Below are 21,322 nucleotides of genomic sequence, written 5' to 3' on the forward strand. Positions count from 1 at the left end.
AGGTTAAGCAAAATATAATTAATATATAGGCTAATATAGTGCATATATTTAGCAAAACAGTTAATTTCTCTAGGGAACTAACAAGCTGTTGACACTGAACGGCTTTTCTGAGGTAACGTTAAATGTAATACTACGTGACATTGTTTACAAACCGTTTTACTGACATCTTTCCATGGTTGAAACACTCATTGAGTGATTACACAAGATATGATATGTTTCAGTAAGTTGTACTGCATCTTTCAACATACCTTCATGTTCATTCTGTAGTAGTGAAGAGGAAGGTATGATCGCGTTCACTCGCGCTCCACGCTTGAACTGAGGTGCATATACAGCGATCTGTCACGCCACATCAAAAAGCGTCAAAACGGCATTTATTGTTTGAATTTTGTGATAAAATGGACAGAATTTGAAAGATGGCACTTTGTTTCTAATCGAAAGTAACAAAACACAGAGCTTATTGTGATTATTGGTGGTTAATGCTGGTTGAAAGTGGTTAGGCTAAAAAGCATTACTGTGTGTGCATGCCCCCTTTTGGATTGGAGTGTGGATCTCCTGTGACTGACTGTATTCGTCGTCTAACTGCATGTACCGTTACACCCCTATTTGTAACTCATTTAACAAATTAACATGTCAAACATTTCAAATATCTATTTTTTTAAAATGAAACAATATTGTCTTTTATCACTATCACAAGTATAAATTTGTTCTCTATCAAAATTTAAGGTCCCACTTGTACTTATTGCGTTCATTTTGTATTACAAAACACTTTTGCTGCTATTGAGGTGGGATACGGGTAAGGTTAGGGACAGGTTTGGTGGTATGGGTAGGTTTAAGGGTGGGATAAGGTGTAAGGGATGGGTCAACAGTGTAATTATAAATGTAATTACCGAAATGTGTAAATAATCAAGTTAATTAATAAATATCATCTTGTCAAGAGCACACTGTATTTCTGAATATCTTGTCTATCCTTAATATACTTTCACATATTACAATACAGGCATATTAATTTTTCAAAAGTTACATTCGTAGTCCAAAAGGCACTGCATAACAGGAATGACCCTAGCTCCTAGCACTTCACACCAGCCAAAACATCCACAAATACCTCAGAGTATTAAAGTTGAACTGTATTTTCAAGTGCTATGGTCTGCTGGTTTAGCCTCCACATTTCCAGGCCCAACAGCACCACAAACAGCCTCATCCACGCTAGCAAACATCCGACTGTGCTAAATTAGGTATTACTGCTGCACAATTTGACAAAAATCATAGCTGTCGATTATTTCCCTTGATATTCTAATTGATGAATGGAATTTACATTAAAATGCTTATTTAGGTCTTACTTTGTTTCCCATGTCATTATAATCAACAAAGCTGTCTAGACAGTCAACCTTTTGTTGATTATAATGGGTGCATTCTAGTTTTGTTGCATCGTTCACTTTCGGTGTATATTGGGTTGTAAGCAAACAGACGGAATGTAGTGAATCTAACACAATTACAATTTATTGATGATGACTACTGCTTCGTTTCATAGCTTTTTGACTGTCTACACAGCAAAATCCCCAGAGTTAAATCAACTCTGCTCAGAGAACATTTGGTCCCTCTCTATATAGTGTTAAAGTAACACTGAAGCAGAGTTAAAGTTAATGAGATAATTAGTGATTAAGTGATAGTTGAGCATTAGTGATGAACACCTGCTGTTAACAAGCAGAATCATTGAAGAAAAGAGAAACAAAAGAACTACAACTGACTTAAGCCACAGCCTTAGAAGAAATCAGCTGAAGATAAAAGAAGACATTAAATCTCTCAAGATCTGATTAAACAACTCCACAAACAGCACTTTTATTTTCGTGTGCCACCACAAACAGAAGCAAAAACCGTGCTCATTAGGACAGACTGTTGTTACTGTAGATTTTTACTTCTTGTCATTGTGCACAATGGACATGTGTGTGATTAATTAATTTGTCAGTTAATTGTGCAGCCCTACCAAGCATCATATGTCCACTTCTGTCTGGTCTGGTAATTCAACGCTGGACATTTCGATTAACCTTCTCATTACAGTGACGACTGCTGGCAGACTGGAGCTTCGTTCCTTATCTTATCTTCTTCAGGACGTCATATACATCATCAGTGCAGCATTAATCAACACTCACGTTACGCTCTGAAATGTCTTCCTCTGCTCGGATCCTCATGTTTCTGCCAAGATGACACCAATCCGCAGCAGTCACAGCACAAGCGACTGACATTAACGGAGGAAATGAGAGGAGGAGAGATAGAGGTGTAACTTTCCTCTGGTCATGGTTATGCTTCGATTACATCTGTGGTGTCACTCACGTGGCGTGAGAGCGGCACGACTGATGGGGGCGGTTGATCTTCTCTCTCTCTCTCCCTCTCTGAGTTGTTTCGCTCTCGTTCCCTTTTTAACAGCCTCCACCACCTCCTCATTCTCTCTCAGACCTTTCTGTCCCTTCGTTCACCCACTCCTTCATTTTAGGGGGGCCGTCGTGCCCCTCACTAGTACCCAGAGGCAGAGGGCAGGCAGTGGGGGAGTGTGTATAATGCAGCACTTCCTCGAAAAAAGAGTCAGTATGGGCACGCTCCATGTTCAAACAGAGTTCAAACAATTATAATTTTACATCTAAAAAAAAAAAAAAAGGTCTAAAAAATGGCATTTAAGTGGTTCTGATTCCCTACAGGTCAATTCAGCTTCAGTACAAATAAAAGCTAATAATTCTGTTTTGGAAACATTTATGGAGTCATGCCTACTATTTTTCACACAGAATAAATGCTCCTTTATACATAAAAATGTATACTTTAGTATACTATTAGTAAAATAGTATACTATAAAATAGTCCACATGACAACAGCGGTTCAAACTTAATGTTATGAAGAGACGAGAATACTTTGTGTGCACAAAAACAAAACAAAAATAACGACTTCATTCAACAATTTCTTCTCTCCCCTATCAGTCTTTTACACTATGTGACGCTGTAAACACAGTGCAGTGCTTCCAGGTTCTATGTCAGAATGTTAATATTAATGTTTTATACATTTTTTTAATTTTATTTAGATTTTAATTAAGACAGTACTTTCATTACTTTCCAAGCCTGGAAATGACCATTTTAAAATTCTTTGATATTTCCAAGTTTTCCATGACCATGGAAACCATGGGAAACCTCTATTGCACTGACCTGTGAAACATCAACAAAAATGACTTACAGCATCTTGTACATATACTGAAACAAAAGGTACAAAACTCCTTTGTTCCACAGAACTTCAATAACCTCAAAGCCCACCACAGCAATAAGACACATGCCACAGAGGAGCTCCTCACTAACAAAACCTGTGACCCCGTCTGACATATTTGTCAGTGATATTTCTACTGGCCCTTGCCTTGTCCTCAGGGTATGCTGAAACTACGATTAATGTGCACCTTATGGAGGAGCTTCTTCATATAATGCACAGGAGCTGATTTTTAATTGTGTGAAATGGAGAGCGTGATTGTGCATGTAGATGGGGGAGAGACTCACGCGTCCACGTCTGCCAGGAGCTCCAGCTTGCTGGGGAAGATCTCAGACAGGAGCACACACGTGAACGAACGGCCTAAAGACTCCAACTGAGACTCTAAGTGCTAGAGAGAGAGAGAGAAAGAAAGAAAGAAAGAAAGAAAGAAAGAAAGAAAGAAAGAGGAGTTGAATACTGATTGTTACGCATATTTACATAAACACAATTTCATGCACAGAGCTCAAGGTCAGCGAGAACAGCCCACAACAAACATTGAAGGAGGAAAGAGAACAGAAAATCATTACCACAAAGAATTCCCAAATTTACTGAAGAACAAGAAAACCGCTTCCTATCGCCTAATGAGAAATCTTCACAGGACCGCTGATGCTGAACGTGTGCAAACAGCTTGTGTAAATCCTTTATGTTCTTCAAAGCTTTAGTAACCACCATCAGCTCTGTGTTGCTAACATAAATGGCCAGTTAGCTTTATTTTTTTATTTTTTCCATTAAAAATGTGGGGCCTTGTTGTTGCCTTTGATTGATTTATACTTATCTATTTGGTCTGCACAAAGACCTGAACTCCACTGAACACCTTTAAGATGATTCGGAATTAGGGATGCACAATATATTGGTACCATATTGGTAATTAACCAGCAATTTTTTTTTTTTTTTTTTTTTTAAATATCAGATACCATTGGATTGTACATTTAATTGTTCATGCTGACTTCTATTTTTTCATTTAGATTATCTTTGCTATCATCTAACACCAACTTAAAGTTAATCCAATAATTAACACTTAAATGTAATCTCAAAATAAGTATTCATTTCTAATACTGTACTGAATTATAATGTTGTGATGCCTAAATTCACTTGTAGAGTTTAAAACTGTTTTTTTGTTTGTTTTCTATTAAATTTATTTAAGCAAAATAGTAATTTAATTTTAATTAGTTATCAGTCATAACATCTCGATATTTAGTGTATTATGAGAGGTTTCTGGCTCTCCTAGTCATTACAAAATAAACATTTATGACATTTCAAAGACAGTAGGACACTTTGAGGTGATTTATCACTGAACATTTCCCATTGCCCATATCATCTGATCATGATCCAGCTCAATTTTAGCCTAAGCCTGTACAGAGCACTGCTGTCCTGTTTAAAAGATCTGTCTTATCTGACTCTCTGCTAAAAATGATATTGAGATGATTCACTGTCTTGCAGTTTGTCACGCTAAGACATTTTCCCATGTCGGTTCAATTTCTACTTTGGCATCACTATGATAATGTCACAGCTGAACTAAAGTCTGGGACAAGATCGTTTGCTCATAAGAAAAAGGCATGAATGGGATAATTTGGTATATATAGGAAGCCAATCAAAATTCTCACCAAAATAATAATCCAATCATTTTTTTTTTTGTTATGGCTGATAACTGATAATATACAGCATGAAATATGAGGACTCTGTATATGTATCATCTGATAATAATAATAAAAAGAACTAGCTATATCCAAATAACTGATATGGTCCCAATTTATTGTGAATCCTTATATAATATATTCATTTTTATCTGATACAAACTAAGGTAAATTAGAACGTAAAATAATATTTTTCATATATTTAAGTTTTTGAAACCCTTTCTTTGCAAGTTTTTGTTTATATTTTAGTGAGAAAAAAAAAAGAATAGAATCACATTTATTCTGTGTTAATAATTTACACTTTCACAGATCACCTGTGCCATCATTTTACCTTGATAGGAAATCTTTGACTTTATAGGAAAACTTGTTGCTAAACTGTGTAAATTACTGACAAGTACAAAGAGTTCTGTTGTTAAACTTTTCCCTACTACCAGTGATGCTAGTGGCACAGAAATGACACACTTCACTTTTAATTTAAGAACAATAGAAGACATAGGCGGTCCCTACTACAATATGAAACAAGTGTGAGTGTGTATATAAACACATTGTAATGCACCTTTCATTTGTTCATTATCCATCAATGCTAATTATTCATTCCCCAGTGATAGGCAGCAGGAACGTGAATAATAACACAATTCTAGCTCATTTCAGGATAAAGTGATGCATTACCAGACTCTCCCCACACACTTTGAAGTGTGAAACCCAGTGGACCACAAATATTACCAGCAAAAACCTCCAGACATCAGTGAGGAGGCATTCAGGTGAACGGGCAGCTTCAAAGCACAACCATATATAAAAAAAGGAAGGGAGAGGAAGTGGGGGTTGGAGAAGGGGAAGTAGACTCTGCTACTCTTTTCCAAACAAATTTTATGAAATAAGCTGGCTTAGGTCACATTTGCTCTTCACTGTTAAGCCAGTATGTTTTATATGATAAAAAACATGCAGGGATGTGTTACATAGACCCAGAGACATTTCGTAAATAAATGCATTTGATTTAATACTCCAAATCTGCATGTTTTCGAATCGCTCTTGCGTTACTTTGATGTCATACACCGAGTGGTCTGTGTAGCGCCACTTTAAGTCCAACAAGCCGGTTCACCCGATTCGTTCAAAATGCGGATTCAGAAATGAAATGCAGCTCTGTGTTGCTCGGAGATGAACATTTCAGCTTTGTCTTTATATTTTCGTTGGCAAAATTGAGCAAAACAGACAATATTGTGTCTAAGTAAGCAATAAGGTACGAGAGGCTGTGCTGTATCGTGAACAAGTCACAGCTGTAACAATGCAACTTTCATGAAGTAAACTCTTACTAAAAGCCTTCCTTCTGCCGGAAAAAATAGTCCCTGACCGTGAACAGCAACAGAAGTTACATTATTACGCCATTAGATGGCGGCAAAGATTGTCTTTATGAGTGAGTCGTCAGTAGCGAAGACTTTTATATTGAAAAGACTGAATTGTTGTGAGCACGGAACAAGACACAACTGACAAATGCTTTGACTAGCGCTGTCAGTCATGGGAAAACCCCTTAACTGTTAAAAGGACAAGATAATACATCAGACATTTAAACTGATTTTTTAATATGAACATAAGACCGGCCTGAAGGAAAATTCTAAATCTGAATGCAGGTAATAAACTCGCTCACTCTATCTTTCTCACAATACTCTTCTACATAATACAGTAAGCTTCAACTAACAATGTCAATTGAAAACATACAGTTTACGTTGCTAAGAGTGGTTGCTAAGGGTGTTGTGTAGTGATACAAAGCACCGTTGGGTGAAGCGGTCATAGCCGTGTTTTATCATGAATAAAACACAGCTATTGACCAATCAGAATCAAGGACAGGAACTAACCGTTTTATAAAATAACAATATTAACTTCTGATTTATTGAACTGTTGTATAAAATCAGTATCACAGTTGCACTCGTGCTATTCTGGACAGAAAAACGGCACTCGTGCGATATTGCACTCATTGCTTTTGTGATATAGTTTATATGATGTAAATCTCAAAAACTCAAACGGGCATTCTTTGCCCATATATCTTGAAATTTAGGGACTTTCTGACTGCATTCTATAGGCTTCATCGTGCAGTGAGTTGTTGTCCTGCATCATTTTCATCATCAAGGAACTGTATGAAATGTCAGATGACCTACGTAGGTCTGGGGCGGGGTAAGTGCGTTAGATGCGTTAATAATTTTAACACGTTATTTTTCACCGTAATTAATCTAATTAACAGGTTAAATCGACAGTCCTAATATATATACAGTATATATATATATATATATATATATATATATATACGGAACGGAAAAAAACATTTGTCAGAATCACCATCCACTACTATCTGTTTGTCTAGGTGCTGAATTCATCTCACTCGTCTTCTCTATGCATACCAATTGAAAAAGGATGAGACGAGAAAGGGAGAGAAAGCTGCCAAAACGAAGCCAAATCCAAATACATACAATTGAACAGATGAAAAGAGGCAGAGAACAAAGAGAGGAGGATTTGAAGGAGAAGAAGAAGAGGAAGAAGAGAGGGAGACGACCTGCCCCTCCCAAAACAATCGATTAATGCCCCAGGTGAACTCTACTCTCGGCCAAATGCCGCAGGGCGTTTCTTTCAGCGCAGGTGCAAGACTGAACTGAGCAAGGAAGACAGACATCTTTACACTAACAGAAAACATATTGTATGACAAAGGGTAGCAGATGGGTCTTACCTCCAAAATTTTGGGGTTGCCCTGACGGCCAAGGGTACCTAGGATGAGGCCCCATCTCTGGGCCGAGCGAGCTCTCTCTATAGCCTGCAGTCTGGTGGCCTTCATGGCCTCATGGTCATAATACTCTCGAGAAAACACTTTACTGTATGGGTCATACCTGCAGATATAGAGGACAACACATGATTTTCAAACAATAAAATACAAAAAAAAAGAAAGAAGAAACTGTAACTAAAGCTAAATATAAAAAGCTGAAGTTCAGCTAAATTTTTCATTATCCTTCAACAATAAAAAGTATTAATTCAAATATAAATGTATTATAAAACAATTTGATTCAACATCAATAACAATTATATTATTGTAATAATTATTATACTATTATATCATATACTATTATATACTATTATATCTTATTATATACTATTATATTATATACTATTATATACTATTATATTATATTATATTATATTATATTATATTATATTATATTATATTATATTATATATGTCAGTCAGAACTGAAGGCTGAAACTATCCTTTTTGCTAGGGATGCACCGATACCAGTACCAGTATCGGTATCGGGTCCGATACCAAGCTTATGTACTTGTACTCGTACTTGTAAAAATACCCCCGACCGATAAAAATAAAATCGGTCTTTGGTAGACCGATACCTCACATGACAAATTTTCTGTGCACAGAGACACCGGCGGCAGGAGAAGAAACAATGTCTGCCTCAGGGGTGTGGAAATACTTCAAAATTAAAGACGACAACCCACACCTTGCGAACTGCATGCTTTTAATCACAATTCGTTATCGATTAGTGAATCGATTAGTGATCCCAGTTCTCTCAGACAGCGCGCGATCAGTTATCCTTGCGCCTGAATGGTCAAATGCACACATAGTTGTCAAAATGTCCATTGTGTGGAGTATCTCACGTAAATACAGTCGGTTATGGCTTAAGTGGACGTAAACAGGTGGCTGAAAACAGGATATGTGTCAGATATTACATCCATGGATTCGGTCTCAAAGGGACAGTAGCCTATTAATGTTAATAAAACAACAAAAGATGTTAAATAAATGTATACATGGTAGATAAACATACTGTATCTGAAAAACAAGTTTATTTAATTGGTATCTCTATAGTATTTGTTGTATTGTTAGTAATTTTTTTGTAAATTATTTCTTTTTATATAACAATTGTATATATTGGTAATTATGCCCTTTGAAGGTTATTGGACACTGCGAAATTTTGGTCCTTAAAAAATGGTATCGGTGCATCCCTACTTTTTGCATATAATATAATATAATATAATATAATATAATATAATAATATCGTAGTGCCTCTCAAATTAAAAGTATTAAAAAATTATACAGAGAAAATAAATAATCATTATTATAAATTATTATAATAATAAATAAATAATTGAAAATGGCCAAGAGGAAGGAGCAACCCTCTGCAACCAGGGAGTATATTATTAAAATGGCTAAATTTGGTCAATTAAATTTGGATATTTCTACTTTGCTGGACTTGTAGATCAAAGATTAAAGACTATGAGTTATAGTAATAATGATGCTTGCTATAAATAAATAAATAAATAAATAAATAGAAAAGTCTACAATTGCACATTTGTTTACCTGTAGGCAGGTATCTCTGGGTTGGCAATCATGATGGATTCCAAATGAAACCTTCCATCCCCAAGATAGCTATAGACAGAAACACAACTCTATCAGAGAGAAATTCTGAGTGGGCAGAAAGAATAAAACACTTCTAACTCTATTCTCCTTCTGGGATTTGTGTAAGAAAATATAAAAGGTCAATGGGTCCCGGCCTAGAGGACTCACTAACCAGAGCAGCACCCTTCTAACATTCATCAAGCAATCTGGGCAAGACCTACTCACTTCCAAGTCACGGCAACATTAACCAGCCGGATAGCGAGTCACAGACACGGAGGCTGATGGGCTACAATCCAGATACTCCACAAATAAACCTGCGTGATATGATTAGGTCATGACGCGGACAGCACGCAAACAGAACTCAACACACTAATTATCCTTGGCCGGGCAGTCAGGAGAAGACCTGCCACAGGTAATGGGAGTATAGATTAAGCTGGCAAACCTGATGGATGCCCTGGGGAACGCAGCCACAATTAGAAAGGCTAATTAAGACACGTTTATGAAACGCTATGGAACATACTGTGGGTGGGATCCCCCTGGGCCCACTGGAGCAAAGGCTAAACCTGCCATACTTCACTCTCGCACACACACAGTGACAGAAAAACTCTTTAGCGTTCATTCTCCTTGTCCCTCAAACATAAAAAAACTGTTTTGCTGCCATGCTGTCTTGTTGTACCTGCTGGATTAAAGGGTTAGTTCACTCAAAAATGAAATTTGTTATTAATTACTCACCCTCATGTCGTTCCAAACCCGTAAGACCTTCGTTCATCTTTGGAACACAAATTAAGATATTTTTGATGAAATCAGAGAGGTTTTTTTTAATCTCCCATAGAAAGCAACGAAATGACCACATTCAAGATCCAGAGAAGTAGTAAAGACATCGTTAAAATAGTCAACGTGACTACAGTGGTTCAACCTTAATATTATGACGCGTCGAAAATACTTTTTTTGTGTGCAAAAACATAAAAATAACGACTTCAACAATTTTTCCTCTTCCCTGTCAGTCTGCTACGCAGTGAACACTGTAGAGAGCTTCCGTGTTCTACGTCAGAACGCCGGCTCATTATTGGCCGGCTCCTGCATTAGCAGCACACGCAGCATCGGCCAATACTGAATAACTAAATTTTTAAAATTGCCCCATATACAGTACAATAGCCTTCAAATAAAATGACAGTTGTTAAAAGAACTAATTAAAATAACACCGTCTACACCGTGAGAAATATGTGATATCACAGTGAAATGATGCCAAAAACTGATGCCTTCCTACGTCCTTATACTGCACTACCTGCAAAGGCAGCATTTTTAGCTGTCGGACACAGTCATTCACCAAAAAAACTCCCCCTCCACATATTTTTCGCATTCCTTTATATGTTGCTGTAATTAAACACACCAGCTTTCCCGGATTACCGCACTGTCTCCTTCAAGGGCCTCTATTACAAATATTGCATTTATGGCAGAGACATTAAATTCTAAGAGGTTCCCCGGCTCAGCTTTTAATGGTATAACTTAAACGGCCACAAATTGATGCATTTCATAGAGATGGCACTACTGAGAATACAAGATTAGAAATGGCCCAATTTGCAGGTCTAAAAACTGCTTTTCACAGCACCGACCCATTCAACCCACAGTTCAGTTCATTATGCCTTCAGCAATGAGACGGAGTTGCCTCTTGTTTCAAAAGAAATCCCAAGTGGAAACCAGAGGTCTGTGTGAAGACCTGTAGCATTCGTCAAATTTTATTAAATACAGAGAGTTTTATAATCCGCCCAACTTAACAGAGACTTCATGAAGGTGCCAACCGGTCAAAGACCTGTGTAATTTTTCAGCACAATGCTGCAATCATCTTCTCTGTAGGACTTTATTCAGATTCTCGGCCAACATATTACTTCTTATGCGAAAGTCAGGCTCTGTATAAGCTTAATAAGCTGTTAATTATATGGTGGTGATTTGGCTTTGCAATATAACATCACATTACTACACTGTGGTTGTCAGAGAAAGTTTTTAATTTGCAGAGGGTGAGGGCAAAAAGTAAATGATCTATGAAAGGCTATTTGCATAATAACCATGTCATTTTGGGGGTCAGTGACAGGGCCACTTTTGTGTGTCTAATGTTGACAGATGCCCTGATGAAGAGGTGATGGGTGAAAATTAAAGAAAACACACATCAATTCTCCTCCTTCCGCTCTCTTGAAACACACACTAACATTCATCAAAGACTCTGCATGCTGGATTAAGAGGCAGAAAACACAAACACACACACACCTTTTCAGTGTGTAGACACACACAGACAGGAGGTTTCCCTCTATCTCACAAAAGCAGAGCTTGCTGCTCACGGCCGCTGTGTGATACAGAGAATAATAGATCACACACACACACACACGCACACGCACACACACACACACACACACACACCTGCTGCTTAATGTCTCATCTCTGTGTTACAACAACACTTGACATGCTCCTCATTAATGACAGCATGAAACTGCATTCACAACGCATTTAACTTACGCAATGTGACATTTCATAGAGAAACAATATTCAGTAGGTAAAAATGTAAGGAGGGTCTTGATGCTATCCATAAAGATTTAACTGGATTGTAGAAAATCATATTATTGGTTAGTATTATTTTTCCTGTCCATGAGGCCTTAGTCACATCATCTGGAAAGTTGTTTCAAAGGAAGTGAAGGTTATTTTGATGAAAGCCTATAATTTTTTTTTTTCTTTTTTTTTTTTTTTTGTAACAATAACATGAATTAGTGAATTTGTGAATAGAAAGTAAGAAAATTTCATTTATATAAAAGGCCATGCTGTGAATAGAGCGTGTTAGACTCAGTGTTCACACTCTTTCAACTTTAACTACAATTTATCAAAAATAAAGCACAACCTTGAGCACCTTTTTAATTTCATCACATGGTTTAAAACATAATAAAAATATATAAGTAGACATTCCATATTTTATGGAGACTTTCCATAGACATAATGATGTGCAAATTGTATATTCTATCCCTTAACCCTACCCCTAAACACAACCCTCACAGAAAGCTTATCAAAAAACATCATTTAGTGTGATTTATAAGCCGTTTTCCTCATGGGGACCAAAAAAAAAAAAAAAATGTCCCCACAAGGTTAAACATTTCTGGTAATAATATCATATAATATATTGTATCATATAATATAATATATTGTAGGGTATACCAGGACCACACACACACACTCTCATTCAAACATAGTGCTACTACACATACTCAACATGGGCTAGAGTTTTTTTCCTTACATGACGGCATTGACATGCTTCCCCAGACGAGGTGAGGTGCACCCAAGGATCTCCCCAGGAGAAAGCGGCCGACACTGAGGCACCAACACTTCGTAATCTGGCTTCAGCTCTGCACTGGCTGCCTGAGAAGAGAAAGAAAAGGGATGCTGAGACCAAGGAAGCAAATTTTCAACCAACAAGGTGTGTCCAATCTGAAATCTCTCCACATGTTTTTATCTTTCCTGAAAAGGCAGTTCTGGGATGGAAAAAAGGCTCCGCATCCATCCCTTATACCAGCGGGTATTGAACCAGGAATCACTAATGTCAGACGCCCGAAGGCAGGATAATATTTGCACCAAATGAAGTTAACGAAAAAGGCAGTCTTATCTTTGGGTTCTTTTGGAACAATATTTTGCTGGAGAACAAACTGGACAAATTTTGGAAGCCTCTGTATTAACTTCTTTTTTCATGCTGAATATACTGCATATTACTGAATATCAAAGCTGCCGTAATATATTAAATGCACTACCATTCAAATATTTGGGGTCTTGTTTAAATGTTTTTGAAAGTGTCTTATGCTCACAAAAGCTGCATTTCTTTGATCGAAAATACAGACAAACAGCAATATTGTGAAAATGCTTACTATTTTATTACATTTTTAAAATATAAAGACGCGTTTTCCACCGCAAGAACTTTACCCAGGAACTAGGGACTTTGGGGTGGTACTCGGTGTGTTTCGACCGCAGGAACCAGGGTCTAAATGAAGTTCCGGGTAAAAAATTCCCCCTCTGAAAGTACCTGCTTGCTAGGTAGTACTTTTTCAAAGCTCCGGAACTTTCGGGAGTGGGACTTGCAGGAACCAGGTGAACATGCTGATTGGTTGAGTTTACGCAGCATTTTGATTGGTTGACTCCATGCAGCATTTTATTTCAACCATTGTTTTTTTTAAAGTCTGTTGCAGTAAGAGTTGCTTGCTATTCAAATCAACAATGGAGTTTAAAAAAATATGACTGATGGACTGACGATGAGGTTCAGGCTTTATTAAGCTTATTTGCGGAGGACGAAATCCAGCGGGAACTAGAAAGTCGTGCGCAGTCCTACGTCACCGGACTATCTTCACAGTACTTTAGACCGCTATGGAAACGCAGCTAGCAATAGGTCTGGGGGGGAAAAAGTTCCTTGGACAAATTGTTCCGGGTAATTTCGGAGGAAACGCAGTTTAATTTATTCCTATGATGGCAAAGTTGAATTTTCAGCATCATTACTTCAGACTTCAGTGTCACATGATCCTTCAGACATTTTTTATTACTATGATTTTTTTTTTCTTTAAATCATCATGTATTTTTTCAGGATTATTTTAATGAATAGAAAGTTCAAAAGAATAAAAGCAACATTCATTTGAAATAAAAATCTTTTCTAACAAAAAAATGTCTGTACTGCCACTTTTGAGCAATTTAATGTGTATAAATGAAAGTATAATACAAAAAAAAAAAAAAAAAAGTACATTTGAACAATATTGTATATTGTAATTTTAGGATGCGTTCACACTTGTAGTTCGACTTGCGTTCAGATTGGCAATTTTATCACCGAACCAAAAGATACCAAACCTAAAGGCATAGGGATACGTTCACAACCTGATTGGTCGAATTTTATGACATATTGCCTGTTTTGAGGCGGAACTTACCGAACATCCAAAACAATGCTGTGTGCTGAGGTAAATGCTCTTGTTGTGTGTGCGTAGCCTGCATTTGATGGTATTTTGGCCAGCTGGGAACTTGTGAAGAGTTATAAAATGTGTAAAGGAGTCAAAACAGTGGCGGGAATCCCTCCGTCACACACACAAACGATCTGCTGCGTGGAGGCGCGCGTCTGATGCCTGTCATGGGCAAACTCGCGACCATGATGAGAAAAACCGATGTACGCGAGGATTCTGTCCTTTTTAGGGTCTCATCTTCCTGTTTTTGGTTTGTTTACATGTCTTTGGTCTGTGTTGCGTTCATATATCATTCAAACCGCACCAGAGTTCATTTGGAAGCGGACCGAGACCCATCTTTTCAGCAGTCTCGGTCCGCTTGTTTGGTGCGCACCAGGGTTCGGATGGCAGCGTTCACACATGTTCAAATGAACCGCACTAACAGAGCAATCGCACCAGGGTTTGTTTTAATCGAACCAAACATGACAAGTGTGAACACACCCTTATTCGTTATATACATAAACATGAAAAGCTCCTGATGCCACAGTGTTTGTTTGTGGCCAGGTTATGCTGTAATATAGTCAGTGGGAACATGGTCTGTTTCTGACAGAAGTTTGCAGTTCTAGCTGAGCACCGGCTCCGGAACGTGCAATGACACCTTTTCTTTGGAAAAGAGGTAGGAGAGACAGATACAATCAGAGGAAGAGTCATCCAGCACATCTCCCAACACCTACAGGTTTTTCTTTCCAACAAAAAGGAAGCAAAGCAATTGTGCCAAATAAATTAAAGCAAAAAAGCTGCAGTAATGCAACGGGGGTGGAGACTTAACGGTTAAGATTTTGTTTTTGATGAGCAGAGAGATTAACAAAAACACTTGCATTCGCACCCCTCTGACCCCCAGCACCCACCCAGAGCACAGGAACGGGCCTACACACACGATACACAGGCCGTGCTATTTCCAGAAATAACATGGGTCATTTTTAGGCAGGAGGGTGAAACCGACAGCGAGGAGGAGAGAGCGAAACAGGAAAAAAAAGAGGAAGGGAAGAAAATCTCACACTTATGTAAGGTGGAGTGCTGAGTGCAACATGACTTCTGATAATTCCTCCTCTTGTGCAGTTCAAAATAACTTTAACTGCATTTCACACCCACATACACAAACACACACTGTTATAGGAGCAAACACACACACATGGGCAGCCGTATATACTGTCAGAGACCTTGAAGCAGGAAGGTAAGTGATAGAGAGAAAGAGACAGTAAACGAATCAGAGAACATCTTTAACCGCAGGGAATGGTTATCATTGAGTAAGAATCGGGGGTTCAAAGGTCACCTGCAAAGCAGCCACAAACTGGATGGTGCTGACGAGGGCGAGCGAATGGCCAGGAGGGAAGTTAAACCTGAGCGTGTCCAGGAAGTGGGCAGTGTCAATCTGGATGTCCACAAACACGTACAGCATCTTGATGCCCTCAGTCGAGTCTATGGGGACTGAAGACACAAACAACATTAGCATACTTCACACAACACACATTTGAATTATTATTCCATTCGTAGGTAGACTGTCTATTTTTTTCTGTAAAAATCGAAATTTGCCGTTTAACATTGTTTGTGCTACAGACACGAATGATCCCTTAAACGGTTAGTTCACCCAAAACTGAAAATTCTGTCATTAATTACTCACCCTCATGTCGTTCCAAACCCGTAAGACTCGTCCATCTTTGAAACACAAATAAAGACATTTTTATTGAAATCTGAGCGATTTTTGTCCCTCCATTTCATTGACAGCTACGCAACTACCACTTTGATGCTTCAAAAAGATCATAAAGAGATGGTAAAACTAATCCATATGAATTGAGTGGTTTAGTCCAAATTTTCCGAAGAGACACGATCGCTTTATATGCTAAACAGATTTAATTTAGGATTTTATTCACATATAAACATTCATCAACTCACACATCATTTGTGGTAAACAGAAGCTCAAGCATGTTTGCATGACGTGCGAGAACCAATGAGGTTACTTAGCACGTTTGAGCTTCCGCAAGAACCAATGAGGTTTGTTCTCACAAAAAAAAACAGGTTCGGTTGAGCTTCTGCTTATGTTCGCTGATCAATGTTTATATGTGAATAAAAGCCTAAAGTAAATCTGTTCAGCGTATAAAGCGATCGATTCTCTTCAGAAAATTTTGACTAAACCACTCAATCCATATGGATTAATTTTACGATCTCTTTTTGAACTTTTTGAAGTGTCAAAGTGGTACTTGCGTAGCTGTCTATGGAGGGACAGAAATTCAGATTTCATTACAAATGTCTTCATTTGTGTTCTGAAGATGAACAGAAGTCTTATGGATTTGGAACAACATGAGGGTGAGTAAGTGATGATAGAATTTTCATTTTTGGTTGAAATTCTTTAAATCAAGTTGGGAAGCTATAATTACAATGACAGATGTGTTAAAATAACTTTGCTCTGAGCAAGATGGCACTGTACCGTGTCTACAAAAAAAAAAAAAAAAAAAAAAAACAGTAAGATTTTTAACTCTACTTCTACAAAATAATTAACAAAGAATGTGCATCAGGTGAGTTTTGGCTTTTTTATGTTTTCATTCTTTTTTTGAAGATGTAAACTGAACTATGTACTTTCAAAAAAAGAAAAAAGAAAAAAAATCATTACATTCTTCTGAACAAATTTGTGGTCAATATAAACACTGTCCATTTCGTTTATTGAGTTTTTTTACTGATGTGCCCAACATGGAAATCTTGCGTGTCCCCACTCATGTACAGCAATGTGGTGTGGCATTCACGTGCATCAAACTTGTAAAATACGATCTTTCCGATATTTCTTGAATGCACCAACCGACGATTTTCACCTGGCTGATAAAACTGGCACAAGAATGCCTTAAAATCATCATCATAACAGAAGAACACAAGAGAAGAACTGTTTTTGTCTACATAATAAAAGCAAAAACAATATTGGGTCTCAATGACTTTCAATTGAAAGAAAAAAAAACAAAGACATTTTTCAAAAAATTCTGAGTACGAAAGAGTAAGAAAGAATTCAGGCTTGGAATGAAATGAGGTTCAGTAAATAATGACAGAATTTCAGCATTTTAAAATGAACTATCCCATTAAGACGCATCTGAAATCACATACCGTCAGAGTATGTGCTGCATTTGATGAACAAGTCCATTTAAGTCACCTTTATTTATATAGCGCTCTATACAATACAGATTGTTTCAAAGCAGCTTTACAGTGATAACAGGAAAATGATGCATTTTGGCTGTTGATGTCAGTTCAGAGTTGATTCAGTTCCTTTGTAATGATGATCAATTATTAAATTAGTTCATTTCATCAATAAAGCAATTCTCAATCTTCGTTCTACTGTGTAAGTATGGATATGTGTAGAATGATTACTATCCGCCATGTAGGAACTGTCATTCATTGCAAACAATTTGTCATAAAGAAACTGCACTTACAAAATTATGTTGAAAACTCAAAAGTTTGTGTTACTCAGCCTACCTCAGATCTACGGATGACAGTAACTAAAGAAAAGAGAAAAATCTCACAATTGCTATTAATGCCATTCATTTCACACCCCATTTAAAAGACAGCAGAGCTGAAAGAGGGAGGCGGGCTTCAGTCTTCTTCCATCTACATTATCATTTACTGCTGATGGTCATAATTGCTGCTCTTCTTGTAGCATTCTCTTTAAAGCCACTGCTCTAATGGCCATTTCACTGCTATTAGGCAAATGCCACCTTTAGGGAGTGTTTTAAACATGGAGCCCATTTAACTATGCAAGAACAGATGACAAGACAGTAAAGCAAGTGGGAAGAGAGGAAGTAAAATTACAATGCTCAAAGCAAGAAGATCAACAGAGGGTTCTCAGTAAGCACTCGTTGATGAGATGTCTATGAAAGAGTACATACTCCGGAAAGCACGGCATATTTTAAAGGGATAGTTCACCCAAAAATGGATATTCTGTCTCAGTGCTGTTTTTTTTTTTTTTTGTCCATACAATGTAAATCAATGGTAACCAAAATAGTTGGGTTACCAACATTCTTCAAAAGGATCTTCTTTTGTGTTTTGCAGTAGAAAGACAGTATGACATGACCAGGGCTTGACATTAACACCCGCCAACCTGCCAAATGCGGATTGATATCAGCTGTGGCGGGTAAGACAGCCACTCCCACTAGCCACTTTGGCGGGTTGAATATAATTTCAGCCTACAGCCAAATGAAATGCCAAGATCGTCGTATCACAAAATTACAATTCAATTACAATTCTTTATTGATTAACTTGCTGTTAGTGAAGGCGGGATAGGCGGAATTGCGCTGAATGACACACAACAGAAGCGCTCTCTCGCGTACGTGCGCTCTCGCTCTCTCTGTCGCACGCGCGATCAGATCTCCTTGCGCCTGAATAGTCAAATACACGCACACACAGATGTCAAAATGTCCGTGTGGAGTATCTCGCGTGAATACAGTCGGTTATGGCTTAAGTGGGCGTAAACAGGTGGGTAATAACTGGATATGTGTCAGTATATTACGTCCATGCATTCAGCAGCCCAATTAAATACATGTCTGTCATTAATGTTAATCAAACAACAAAAGATGTTAAATAAATGTATACATGTTAAATAAACCTACTGTATGTTTTTGTAATTTGCTAATTTGCTTCTTTGTTGCTAATTTGCTTTTATATAGCCTAACAAAAATAACTTATAAAAATTTCTCATATTAGCCTATGCTCATATTGCCCACCCCTTGCCCACCTCTTGCCCACCTGTACATACCAGCTGATATACAATGTAGTCTTGATTTGGGTGGTCACTCTGCATTTGAAAGGGTTTCAAATCTTCTAAATCAAGTAAAATGACTCAAAATCAAGTAATTTAAGCATGCCAAAGTCAACTTTAATCATATAAGATGTAATTTCCCAACAGCAAAATTGTGGCCAGTGAAAATGCAGTGGCTGGTGAGCAAAAAAGTTAATGTCAAGCCCTGGACATGACAGAGAAACGATGACAGAATTTTAATTTTTTTGGGTGAACCATCTCTTTAAGTGTCATACCTGTATACATTTTAAAAAGGACAACTGGTGAACATTCAAAATCATGCTGAGTGTTGTTCTAACACCCGACATGGAACGTGTTAGAAACATAATTATACTGTCTCTTATTAATTATTTAAAGACAGCATCACATGTGTGTTGATGGGGAAGGAAATCCCAGAATGCACAGCGAAAAGCTAAGGAAAAGATGGACAAGGTGAGAGAAATGTTGATTACAAACTTGTATTTCATTCAGTACTGAAAAGGATTGTTAAAAATGTTAGTGTGCTTTGTGTTATGCTTTTAGGCCACATTCACACTGTCAGTCTAATTCCGATTATTTGTGTATCCGATTAGAATCTAATCTTAATTAATGAGATACTATATTGTATCACAACTGTTCAGATCCGATTTGTGTGTCCTGTGTTGTTCTTTCGTTTTCCAGAATATCTGCGTTGGTATGATTTAGACTGACAGTCTGAACGAGGCTTTAGAGTACTGTGCTGTTAGCTTAGCAACATGCTAACATCAAAATCTACTGTATTGTGTGTCAAGCTTCTTGCTTGCTGGTTGTAAAGTTGTTACCTATGCAGAGCGTCCAAATCTGACAATTATGAGTTTCCATGGCAGTTAGGATGATCCCTTAGAAGGCAGCTGCTTATATAGACAATAAGCAGTGAGTCAGCTAAAAAGGTTTTAGAACAGAGCTACTGAATAAACATCATGAACAACATTCATGGTTAGAAACTAGAAGAAGTGATGTACATGGCTGAGGAGAGAGAGAGAGAAAGAAACAGAGAGGTGGGAGAAAGATTTTACTGACTGTGGCAATAAAGTTTCATTTTTGCAAAGTTTCGCATTTAAGTGGGGCACTGTCAAAATGCACATATATGCAGGGCTATTTTCATACACACATGAAACACACAAGTGGCAATAACCTCTTTCCGCAGGTGCTAGAAAACGAAAGAAAAAGACGTGGAGGGGCCGGGGGGGGTTGAAGTTAAGTGGAATCGATCCATTTCTCTTATCCAATTAGCACGGCAGACTGAGAGCACTTACTCACTGCAATTACAGCTTTTGTCAATAGTCATGAATTCAGTCACCGTCTCCATCCCCTCACCTCCTTCCCTTCTCTATTTTTTTAAAGGGCTGAAATATACGCAGATATGATTGAGGAGCTTCATAAAGTTGGAAAACATGAAAGAATGCACAGATACAGGAGCATGTGTCAAGTGGCATGGAGAAATACGCTCAATAATGTGCAAAATGCCAGAGGTCTGCAGCTTTGTGTGTTTATAAAATGTACAGCTATTGCTTTCAATATATATTTAATAAAAACTGTATAAATATATGTGTATATACACTACCCAGCCAAAAAAAAAAGTCATCTCCCATTCCTTTTAAAATGCAGATGCGCTTGCACCATGGCGGAATATAGACACCCTCAACCTGACAAGTCAGTTTAAATACATGTGTGTATTGCCACGATTGGTCAAATAATTAGCCAATTTCATTCGTCATTACTGCGAATAGGTAATTTTGATACAGGCAATGACTATCCATTATGACATGTAGGCATTAGAGTTGTCAAAAGTACCGACTTCGGTACCAATCGGTACTGAAAATGTAAAAATGTGACGCTTTGAGCGGATTTGTAAACACAGCCATTGTGTTGACGCGCTCATCGGATATGTCTGTGATTGGCTACAATGATCAACGCACAGGAGTGTTTGAAAGCACACGGAAGTGTTTGAATTTAAAAGTGTTTTGAAAGTGGGAGCGTTTGAAAGCAGGTGTGTATCAGTGGACTGGTCCACGATAGATGCCTGCTTTCAAACGCTCCCATGTGTACCTGTGTAAGCGCTTGGTGAAGAGCGTCATTGATGACTATTTACAATGTTTTTGAACCGTTGATCATTGAAGCCAATCACAGACATATCTGATGAGCGCATGAACACAATGGCCAATAAGAGGTGTTTACGAATCAGCTTAACAGCGCCCAAAGCATCACATTTTTAAAATTTCAGTACCAACGTG

The 21,322-nt window shown here is 37.7% G+C and overlaps 1 protein-coding gene across 1 annotated transcript in view; it reads right to left on the minus strand.

Annotated features, from left to right (window-relative positions):
- Positions 1–21,322, minus strand: part of dph1 (diphthamide biosynthesis 1) — a 111,435-nt gene that overhangs the window by 30,460 nt on the left and 59,653 nt on the right. Inside the window, exons 5-9 of the mRNA XM_051862635.1 lie at positions 15,573–15,727; positions 12,568–12,689; positions 9,255–9,323; positions 7,624–7,780; positions 3,525–3,625 (exon numbers count right to left, since the gene is read on the minus strand). Coding sequence (XP_051718595.1) covers positions 3,525–3,625; positions 7,624–7,780; positions 9,255–9,323; positions 12,568–12,689; positions 15,573–15,727 — 604 coding nt within the window. The remainder of the gene's footprint in view (positions 1–3,524; positions 3,626–7,623; positions 7,781–9,254; positions 9,324–12,567; positions 12,690–15,572; positions 15,728–21,322) is intronic.

Source organism: Ctenopharyngodon idella, chromosome 15 (assembly GCF_019924925.1).
Source record: "Ctenopharyngodon idella isolate HZGC_01 chromosome 15, HZGC01, whole genome shotgun sequence".
Taxonomy (NCBI): domain Eukaryota; kingdom Metazoa; phylum Chordata; class Actinopteri; order Cypriniformes; family Xenocyprididae; genus Ctenopharyngodon; species Ctenopharyngodon idella.